The 11,399-nt window shown below is 38.0% G+C and overlaps 1 protein-coding gene across 1 annotated transcript; it reads right to left on the bottom strand.

Annotated features, from left to right (window-relative positions):
- LOC146330340 (cysteine-rich protein 1) lies at nt 1–3,226 on the bottom strand. The gene is made up of 4 exons (XM_084713751.1): nt 3,023–3,226; nt 572–666; nt 410–464; nt 1–291 (listed from the first exon to the last, which is right to left on the bottom strand). Exons 1-4 carry the CDS (start codon nt 3,063–3,065, stop codon nt 281–283), a joined length of 204 nt encoding a protein of 67 aa, XP_084569877.1. The 5' UTR covers nt 3,066–3,226; the 3' UTR covers nt 1–280.
- Nucleotides 3,227–11,399: the final 8,173 nt, after the last annotated feature.

The raw sequence follows: 11,399 nt of genomic DNA, 5'->3' as shown, positions 1-11,399 counted from the left end.
TTGAATGTTTAAAAATGCATTTATTACAATTTTCTACATGCAAAATCCATTTATATTGTAAAAGTGAACAATCACATACACATGGCATCCAGTGGTCATCACACATTTATAAATATTTAATTATGTGGAGGAGCTGTTAAATATTTGGCCATCATTCATATTTATTCACTAATTTTGGGCCAATAAACAGGCCCTGTGTGTCTTTTCCTTGTCAGCGTTTGTCCATTTTGCCTCTCAGGTGTCTGTGAAGGAGCACTGCACTGTGCCAGGATGACACCAGTTACCTGTTACCTGTCAAGACACATTCACACAGAGAAAAGGCAGTTAGAAATTGCATGTGGATGCCAGTGTGTGTGTGTGTGTGTGTGTGTGTGTGTGTGTGTGTGCATGTATACTAGGAAGGCAGTACCTCTTGGACCAAACATCTTCAGGTAGCAGTGTGAACAGTATGGCTTCTCATCATACTGAAAAACAACCAGCAGGACACATTTACTGTATCATTCTACTCATTCATTCAATCACTTTTTCACTTTTTTCCTCATATATTTCCTTATTTATTGTCCTCAAATACCTCAGCATGTTGTCCAGCTGTGAGCTGTCTGTTGCACTTTTGACACTTCAGACACAGGGGGTGGTAATCCCGCCCTAGGGACCTCTTCTTCTCACCTGTACCAAAGATAAAATGAAAAAATGAATCAACTCATCTTTTTTCATTAACTTAACATAATGTTTCATTTATTTTAAACTTAAACTTGACATTTTTAATATTTATCAGACAACCTCTGAACTTTTAAACACGACATCTTCAAACTCAAAGTCTTGTGATGAGTTGAATGAATGTACTGTACAAAGTTCAATCAATTCATAAAATTAAGTTTAAGTAAAGAAACATGATCAGCATACAACATGACAACATGACATGCATGGTTTGAGACTTTCTCTGACTTTCTGACACCATTCTTTTTTACAGCTTGAAGAAAAGATATGATGAAGACTTGCTGTGTGTCTCTAATACACGCTAAGATAAATCATGTTTGCTTGTTTTCACAATAATGAAAAACACAGTGAACCATGATGAAGGTTAGTTTTGAAATCAGTCTCTACTTCTTTACACTTAAAATTTAATAAATCCAACAGGAGCTGCTGTAACTGTAAGGTTTTTTGTGTGAAAGCAAACCAGCAAACCAAACGGAAATGTACAAGGAAATCAAATATGTTAGCTTAAGTCAAGTACGACTGAAGTAACAAGATGAATAACCTTACTTTTCAAATTCAGTCAACTTAAAAGTTTAAAGCAGTCTGGACACTAGCTGTAATTATGCTGTGTATATTTTATGGATATTTAACCAAAAAGTCGGAGGAAATTTGCATTGCACACATACACTTTCAAAACATCATGTTTGGATTCTCCAAAATGTGAGATAATAACTTCAATTAAATAACATTTTTGATTTAAAAAAAATTTCAAAGGTAATGTACATTATAAGCTCATTCATAATATGACATTATAATACATCTAAAGTCATGCTATGTATTACTGATGTTTATGAAACATTATTCCATTGCAGAAACTTAGAATTTATAAACTGTTATGAAACACTGGTGCAGTTCTCTATGTGTCTTTATAACTGGCTCAACTTACGGCAGTTATAATGTACAGTGTAACCCAGGACTCAGACTTTTCTTCAAATTCAGCATTCATAACACTTTATACATACCAAAGTATTTGAAAGAAGAGTCTGAGTACTGTGTTACACAATACATTATAAGCGCTGTGACTTTGGCCAGTTATAAGACACATAGCGAACTGCTCTAAAGCTTCATAACAGATTAGAATTTAAAATAAGTTTCTGAAAAGGAATAATGTCTTATAAACCTAAATAGACTATAACATGACCAAGGCTTTATAAACATTGTTATACATTGTCATGCACGATTATTAACATTTATCAAGTCTTTTATAAAACCTTAAATATAAAGCATTATAAAGCATTGTAATGCCTGATGGATGTTCTTACAAAGTGTTACCATATTTTTTATTTCATTTACTGGATATAGTGTGATTCAGGTATCTGGTTCAGAGTATAGACTGTTACTCTCATCAGTGCAACTGGACCAAAGAGGGTGGTGTTGGAGGAAAAGAGGTAAGTAGGCCAGGTCACATCAGAGAATTTGAACTTAGCTGGCACATGAATAGGAAAACTGAAACTAGCAGTAAAAAAAACAAAATAGACTTGAAATAGTCAGTTTAAGTGCTGTTTTTCATCTAATAATGAGGTCTGATTTTCGGAGAGGCCTCAACTAAAAGAGACAGAAGGTAAGGAGGAAACCCAGAGAGCAGCGTGCAAGCTTGTTTGGCTAGACCCACATCCTGTTGTTATCATGGATTCGTGTGCATGCATTTGTGTGTGTGTGTGTGTGTGTGTGTGTGTCTGTGTGTGTCTGTGTGTGCTTGAAAGCAAAGGAGAACGAGAGAGTGAAAAGCCTTTTTTTGTCCTCCATATACAGAAAGGAACCAGTTTTATATTAGAAAATAGACCTAAGAGCCCTTGAAGCATAAATATCAAAGCTTCGTTTTCAAAGCAGATATTTTGATTTGTCATAGCAGGAAAAGCACGGGTGAAGATAATAACTGCTAATAATGTCTCTATTCCATATATGTGTGTCTGAGTCAGTGTGCACAACAACGGGCCTTAATGCTGGTACATATAAATGGAATGCAGCCATCGTTAACATTATTGGTTGCACCTGTTCATTACTTTTCTTTTATGCCATAGACTTTTGATGTTTTTTTTTTTTTTTTTGTGATAAGTTCTGTAATAATGGCAAAATGTTTTCTTGTCTTCATCTAATTTGAACTTTTTCCTCTTTGAGTAAAATGAGTAAAAGACGGAAAGACACTAAAATAACACAGAGAGCAAAAATTCAGAAAGACATAGACAGAGACAGAGACAGAGACAGAGACAGCCAGACGAAGGAGGACAGATACATACTGAATAAAAATTAAAGAGGTCACACTCACCAAAGTAAACGGGCTTCCCACAGATTGGACAGTAGCCTACCATTATGGTATATATAATTATTTATTGTACAGTCTGGATGCGTGCGCTTTAGCTGGCGTGCTGAATAAATATATCTTACGAGAGCATACGAGTGTGTGAACTGAAAATTGACAGGAAAACCGTTAAACTGCAGATATGTCAGCATCTAGTGAAGTCAAAACCAGGATGTGGTGAGTGACACGTCACAGGAAGAGAGAGAAAAATGTGATTTGAGAGGTAAATACTATCATCAGTGGAAAAAAAAGAGACAGACTGCATCTCTAATCACTTCTTCTATAAATAATGACAGATAGAAATGCATGTAAATGTAAGCAGCATTTTATAGTCAGTTTTACATCTGTTTATACAGATGCTTTGGGCAGTGGTGGCAAAGGTACACATTTTCTGTACACAAGCAAAAGTACAGATACTTGTGTAAAAGTAGCAAAACTGATTCAACTTCTCTACTCAAGTAAAAGTGAAAAGCACAGGCTCTGAAATGTACTAATGTACTAAAAGTAAAAAGTTGTCCTCTGAAAGACATTTCTACCTCAGACATTTCTGTTTCTGAGCAAGTCTGACTGAACCTCACCTTTTCTCCCTCTCTGTCTGTTTTGTCTTGTTAAGTCGTTTTACATCATTTTCATCTTGTTATGTAATTTTCTTCTCATTATGTCTTTTATGTCATTTTCATCTTGTTACATCTTTTTTGTTGTTTTTGCCTTGTTACGTCATTTTCATCTTTTTCTGTTGTTTTCATCTTGTTACGTCATTTTCTTCTTGTTACAGCTTTTATATAATTTTCCTCTTATAACATCTTTTACATTGTTTTCATCTTATCACATAATTTTATTCTTGTTTCATCTTTTATGTCGTTTTCATCTGTTACGTTTTTAAAGTTGTTTTCATCGTGTTACATTTTTTATGTCAGTTTCGTCTTGTTACTGCTTTTACATTGTTTTGGTCATGTTACTTGTTTCACCTCTTCTGTCCTGTTACATTGGTTTAGTCTCACTGGCTACATCTTTTATGTCATGCTTGTCTTGTTGTTTTTGTCTTGTTACTTACTTTTACATTGTTTTCTTCTTGTTACGTCTATCGTGTGTAATATGCAGTGATGGATATTTCAAGGAACTGTCTTTTTCATGTGTTGTTGCTCTGTCCCTTTAAGTTGAAATCAGTCTCTATGTTGGGAAGGAGGTGACGCAAAAAATAATTATGATTAAAGTAACAAGCTTGTTTTGAAAATGTAAGGAGTAGAAAGTACCAATATTTGTTGGAGTTCAAGTAAAAAGAAAAATCAGAAAAATAATTACTCAAGTAAAGTACAGATATCTGAAAACTCTTCTTAATCACAGTGACAAAGTATTTGTACTAAGTTACTTCCCATTCCTTGCTTTGGGTACCCAGCCATGACACTGTAAAGAGAGAAAGAAATAGGGGTGAGGAGAGAAGGGACAAAAACAGCTGTCAGCAGCTCAAATTCCCAGTTATCTTCTCCCCTTTCCTGCTGTTTTCACCCTCTTCTCTAGATTAAAAACAAGTAGTTGATCCTTTCAATTGAAAAGGGAAACCTGACACTTCTGCCTTTCTCTCCTTCTTTCCCTGTCACATACTCACACACATGAGCACCCCCACTCACTGAGTCACACACACCACACACCCATTTATATACACACACACACCACACACCAAAAAGGCTGTACTTCTCCTCAATGACATCACATAAAGAGGTTGCAGCCAAAGAGCAGAGGGAGAGGCAGGGTGAGGTCGGGTTGGTTAAGGGACAGACAAGGGGGGAGGTGTGTGTGTGTGTGTGTGTGTGTGTGTGGAGGCAGTTATCCCCTCGGGATAGGTGATGGAAGTAGACCTGGGGTGGGAGGGAGGGAGGGACAGGGGTGAGGAGTGATGAGCGAGACAAGGATGGAGACAGTAGCGGGCCTCAGCTCAGCAGGGACAAAGAAGATGAACTCTGATGAACTTCGCAGAGCGGAACAGGGCCGCTGAAGTCAGTGTGGAACACAGGAGAACGTCTGTGTGGTTCGATCCCTATCACAGTCAATGGGGCTTCTTTCTTGCTTATGAATGACTAGAAAGAGACACACAACTGCATGACATCAGGCATTAAAATACAGTGGTGGAAGAAGTGTTCCAATCTTTTACTTCAGTAACAAAACCACAAAGTAAAAGTTTACTCAAATAAAAGTTCATAATTATTAGCAGCAATGTCCAATGTTAAAATGTCTTCAAAGTATTAAAAGTAAAATGGCTTATTAAGGAAAATGACCTTTGCGAGTGCTATTAAATTATATATTATGTATGCATTATAAATGTAGACCTTGTGATGTCACTTGAGTCAGCGTCACAAATTGGTGGAGTACTCTTTCACACAAACCAGTTCTCCAAGCTCAAGCTCCTTTTTCACTTATAGCCTGCTTACTGTCTGAAAATATGAGGAAACATATAAAATAAATTTTATACTTAAAAAAAAGTTTTAAAGTTGTAATGACAGCTACTTATCAAGAATCCACTGTTTAGTGAATGTGAGGCTCTAAAATCAGACTGGAGAGGTGACATAGCACAAACCCAGTTAAAAACAAACTGTAAATTTTCCAAAAGTTGTTTAAAATGAGTAAAAACCAACACCATTTAGGTAGTATTTGTGTTCACAAACAAAGGGTTGGGAGGACTAAAGTATTACAGTTACTGTATTTCTGCTGAAATGGTGAATTTCTGGAACAAAGGTAGAGAGGAGCTGAAAATGTGTAAAACATTTTGCAAGTTTAAATGAATATTTTAACTGATTTAAAGGACAAATGTGAACATGTACAATCAGAATGATATGTCTGTATTATCATTGTCAAATTTTGACTACTTATGACATCTAATAGGCAGTGTTTTGTCAAAAAGGTTTTATGACTTTATACACTGATGAGTATAGTTTAATCCAGGATTTCAGCTGTTTCTCAGCTGAGGACCCCTTGTGGTGACGCAAATACCCCCTCATGTATGTCCCTTGAAATAATTAGACACTCTTTACACTAATCTTTACACTTTTACATAGTTATATGATGTGTGAGTTATGTGAAAGATGTTAGACATGTATATATTTGCACCATGACATCTGTACCATACACAAACATCAAGACTGTGTGTTTCACTCTTACATGCATAAAATGAAATGTGGACTCTGATCATTTATAAATAACATTCAATAAAAAATACAGAGAAAAGATAAATAGCAGCAAGTATAAAATAATCCTGATAAAAAGCATAAAAATAAACATAGTCTAGGAATTGTATTTGTAAAACTTCACTTCATTACACTCATAACTTGTAGTGGGATATCAAGGTACAATATTCTTACTTTGTAGCAGCATAGAAGTATAAAGCAGCTTAGAATGGAAATACTCATGTAAAGTATATTAAAATTGTTCTTGTGTACGGTACGCAAATGTACTTAGTTACTTCCCCCACTGAGAAAACACATGTACACCCATCTGACATGTGTTGTATATTTTGCCAGCCCTCACACAGCACAAAAACATCTGTAACATTTCTGTTGCTGATGAACTTCAGAGGGAGGGCGATGAAATATATGAAGTATTTCATCATTTGCATATTTGCCAGGCAGCATCCCTCTCCTGTGTGTCATGCTTTGCAGAGGGATGGAATACCAAGTAGCTATTTCATCTGACCAGCCCTCCCTACAGGATAACCTATCATGTCTCTCCATCAGCATTCATTGTGTGCGGACAGTGCTGGGAGAGTTACATCCTGAAGCTGAGGCCTATATGCATGCACGGCATACAATGTTTTTTATGCAAATGATGATGTCATGATTTTAATAGAGAGAAGATAGTGAATATTAACAAAAAAAGAAGGAAAAGATTGGAGTCATTAGAGCGAGAATGAAAGAATAGCTGGAAGGAGAAGTAGAAAGGATTTCCACAGGTTGAATTAGAGGAAAATGTAAAGGAAATTAAAAAGAAAGAGGGAGCGGAGCATGGAGAAACAGCGGAGATGTAATTGTGAAATGGAGAGAGAAAGGAAACAAGAGGAGAGAAGAGAGGGGGCGTTAAAACCACATTTCCCAGAGGATCTTTTGGTAAGACTGCGTTGAGAAAACTGCCAAAACTCTTAACACACACATTCCCGCACTGGCACGCACATATGCATGGTTCACTTCTGCCAAGTCATATGAGATACACCAACACACACTGGATGGAGGGATGTGGGAATATCTGTGTGTGTGTGTGTGAGCAGGATTTATAGTAACATTCAGAGAGTGGTGGAAACAGACAGAGCTTGGAGGAGGGAGAGAGGGAGAGGAGAAACACTGGCTCCTCTCCTCCGTCTCCTCTGGTGGGTTGGATCTTGCCGAGGCCAAACCCTCCGACGCCGGCTTTGAGAGTTGTGTGCGGGGGGGACACAGGAAGAGGCTCAGGAAAGAAAACGGCTGGAAGGATTCCTTCTTCCCACACATAAATGCACTCTTGATCACATGTGCGCACACATGAAAGTACATGCACACACATGGACAGACACACACACACACACACACGGCAAAACTGAGCTTTTGGAAGGCTTCCTTTTTCCCCACTCACTCTCACACACACCCACTCGTCGTCACGTTTCAGTTCTTGGCATCCTCCTTTCTCCTCCAAGCCCAGAATATGACATGGCTTTGGGGTTGCATCTCAGCTGCATACACACAGTCAGCCTCACAGTACAAGACATATGGCAAACAAAATCAAGCAGCATTTCAAACGTTTGACAGATGAAGATAACCAAAGCACCACATGGTGATTCACTTTGTGGTACCTGTTTGAGGTATGGAGAGAAACTTTTTTTTTTTTTTTTGCTTTCCTCTGATATTGTCATTTGTCAATGTGAGAATATCAGTTTTCAGAATGACTTTTCCTTGCTTCTTTTAAATCATCAGATGACAACTGAAGGGAAAGAGCTTTGGGTTTTCCACCCAAGCAGAAGGAAATCTCTCACCCTTCACTGTTTCAAAGCCATTCTGGTGCTCATTTGGCACAGCTGGTTGGATATTTTGGTGTGCTCTGTGTGCACCATGGTGTGGTGAGCCATTTCTGGGGTGTGTTTTCCACAAATATCCCCCTCCGTGACGGCCTTTCTGGAGTCAGACGATCTAAAGGCTATAATCCTCTACTTAGGGTATCAGCGGATGGAAAAGTCAGAAAAATAAGTCCTTGTTTTTCACAATTAATCTGGCAAAGCCTATAAGTCCCCACATGCCTCTATGTGGTGATATGATTATGGCATGGCCACTATTACTACATGATTAGTAGCTGTGAGTGGCTGGGTCAGTCAGATTGCATTATGGGATGTTTTGTTGTTTTGTATGGTCTGTGCAAAAACTAATGGAAGAATGTTCTTTGTTTGTGTGCGTTTGCCAGAAGCATAAATTACTCAGGTGTTGATGCAGCTCTGGCTTTCACTTCTCTATAGGGCTTATATACAATGCCAAACCTCCAAATGGCTAACACGGCACTTGAAATACACACACACACACACACACACAGATATACACACACACACATACACACCCAGACGCAAAAGAACTAAACTTCTGGCACCGTTTGTTGTTGCAATGCCATTAACTTCAAGAGCTGCTTACCAAAAGAGAGTAAACACACTAAAGGCCAAGATGAGATTTTTAATAGGCCTACATCTTGAGCCCAGCTAGTGGCAAGTCGGTCAGTTGGTCGGTCCACCATTTTGGTCCAGACCGAACTATCTCAACAGCTGTTAAATGGATGGCCATTAAATTTTGTCCATACATTCATGCCCCCCAAAGAATGAATCCCACTGACACTGGTGATCCCCTGACTGTTCCTTGAGGGCCACCATATCTGTTAATGAAATGTCCCAACAACTATTAGACAGATTGCCATGGATTTTCTTTTTCTTTTCATTTAGCGCCATCAGAAAGCAACAATTTCAACCTGTGAAATATCTCTACCAGATGTATAGGCACAAGGTTTTCATACAAACACTCATGTCCCCATCTGGATTTGAGTTACCACTGATTAAAATTTTTCCTAGTTGACTAGTTGTCAGTTGAAGCCATTAGTCAAGTCGTTGTTGTCACATGTTAATGATATTGATTTAACGATTTAAATCCATATTTTTTTGGCATGAAGCGAGGCACCTATGAAATTTCAATGGCAAATGCGGTAATGATTCTGAATGTGTTGGACCAACCAGCAAGGACGCTGGACATTTTCTTAATTTACTTTAAGACAGTATAACCTTGTTGTTCAAAATGATACTTACAAATTAACTTGTAACTACTTGTAACTACATTGCAAACTCCCTCCTCATCAGGTCAAACATACATACATTTTGTTGAGTTGCGTACTTACATTATCCAAAATGTTTCCAACAATGTTTAAAAAAAAAATGAGAAAATGTTGTGAGTTGCTACAACTTCTGGAACAGAAATGGGCTACATCAGAGAGTGAAGAAGGAAGTCGACACACAATTAAACAAAACGTGAATAAAAGTAATATTATTTCATCCAGGAACATGATTTCTGCCTGAGTCATGTCAGATAGATGTTCATCAGCTATGGTTGTCTTTTAAAAGTGAAGAAAACAATTTCCACCATCCAATGGTACCTCACAATGTCATCAAACTATGTCCTCTGTTATTGTTTTAGTGTGAGAGAGACCCCTAGCAGCAGAATTTGCATTTCACACATCACACTACGAGGATATTCTGTGTGAAAAAGTATCTAAAATTTGTACTTTGTTGGTAACGCTAATAACACACTTTGGGCCTCCTGGTGGGCCAGTCATTACACAAACTAAAGCCATGCAGCAAATCAAATCTACAAAACTGTCAAATCCTAATAGAAATACATTTTCAAAAGGACTCGAATGTGTCACACTGGATTTAGTGAAATTGTGTAAAATTATGCACAAAAAATTGAAATATTTCCATCTGATTGAATAATGCTGTCAATAAACAAACAATAACAACAACAACAACAAAAAATGTAAGGTGTAGTTATTTCTGTGCTCAAGTGAAGAGTTGGAACAAAGTACAGAACACACAGTATATCAGTCAGACTGTGTGGAATAAGATGATTTTAACAACCTTAAAGCTACTTAAGGGAAAACAAAAAGGTTTAAACTGTGTATTAAGGGGATGATATGCTCATTATACACAGTCTCAAACTTCCAGAGTCGACCTCAGTCACACAGCAGGGTTCTTGAGAGTATAGTGCTTGGTTCTTGAGGCTGGTCCCACCTATTGTTTAGATCTGCTTGGGGAAACAGAAAGGCAGGCAGAAGGAAAGAACCTAATGTGTTGCTTCTTGCCTGTGCATTCTTGGCATAGCTCTTTGCCCTTTTCATTTTTTGACTGTGATTTTTTTTCTCCCTTGCTTTAATAGTGAAGCCAAGGGTCCACAGCCAGCCAAGTCCCACCGCTCCAGTCTGGCTAAGCCACAGAAAGCTTGGCTTCCTCTACTCTCTGCTCTCTCATTCTCCATGTATGACTACAGTATGCGTCCCTCTTTCTCTCGGTGTATGTTTCTCCATGTCGCTGTGTCTCTCCCTGTTTGTCTCCTTGCTTTCGGTTTTATTTTTTGTGTCTGTCTGCATTGGTCAATCTGCCTCTTTGTCTCAATTTCTCGTTTTTTCTCTTGCGCTCACATAACAAACACATACACACACACACACACACACACACACACACACACACACACACCACCCTCTCTATTTCCTTGCCTGTCAGTCTGTCACAGCCAGCGGACTGGTTTAGCAGGCGGGGTTCAGCTGGGCTCCACAAACACATGGCTCTCAATCTGCCTTCTTGTGTGTGCTGGAATGGTATTTCTTTCTCAATGCCGTTCATGCTTTCCATTTAATCTTCTTTTAATTTTACAGACATGTTTATAAAAAGTTAAATATTTTGACACTTATACATATGGATGAGGCAGACATCATACTATAATGCATATGTCCGTATGCGTTTCTTTTATTTAGTGAAGTTTGTATTTTACTTAACAATTGAATCACTTCAAATGTCTTTATTGTCACGTATAACCCCCATAAACATATTGCATAACCATTAGGTAACGCTGAAGGTATTAAAGCAATGACGTGTCATCTCAAATTCAGCTGCTCCTTAGAAGACGCTCTGTTTTTTCTACACAATATTCGTATAAATGTAAGTTTGACTGTATCCAAAAGAGACAGTGCTGGCAATTTGCTCCTCTCTGTCTCTCAAGTGAAATTGAATTATAGATCAAGAACCCCTTGTGTGCACTAAAAGCAGAATTCTCCAACTCAAACAAAGCCTGCTCCCTCTTCTGCTACG

The sequence above is a fragment of the Lutjanus erythropterus genome, chromosome 3 (assembly GCF_056507025.1).
Source record: "Lutjanus erythropterus isolate fLutEry1 chromosome 3, fLutEry1.hap2, whole genome shotgun sequence".
Lineage (NCBI taxonomy): Eukaryota > Metazoa > Chordata > Actinopteri > Lutjaniformes > Lutjanidae > Lutjanus > Lutjanus erythropterus.
This window is presented reverse-complemented; position numbering and strand designations above follow the sequence as displayed.

Excerpts from the sequence above, each read along its gene's own strand:
- LOC146330340 (XM_084713751.1), bottom strand. The coding sequence starts at position 3,065 with ATGGTAGGCTACTGTCCAATCTGTGGGAAGCCCGTTTACTTTG. Across the intron at positions 667-3,022 it reads TGGGAAGCCCGTTTACTTTG|GTGAGAAGAAGAGGTCCCTA; the intron begins GTGAGTGTGACC and ends TCTTTGGTACAG. Across the intron at positions 465-571 it reads CAGCTGGACAACATGCTGAG|TATGATGAGAAGCCATACTG; the intron begins GTATTTGAGGAC and ends GTTGTTTTTCAG.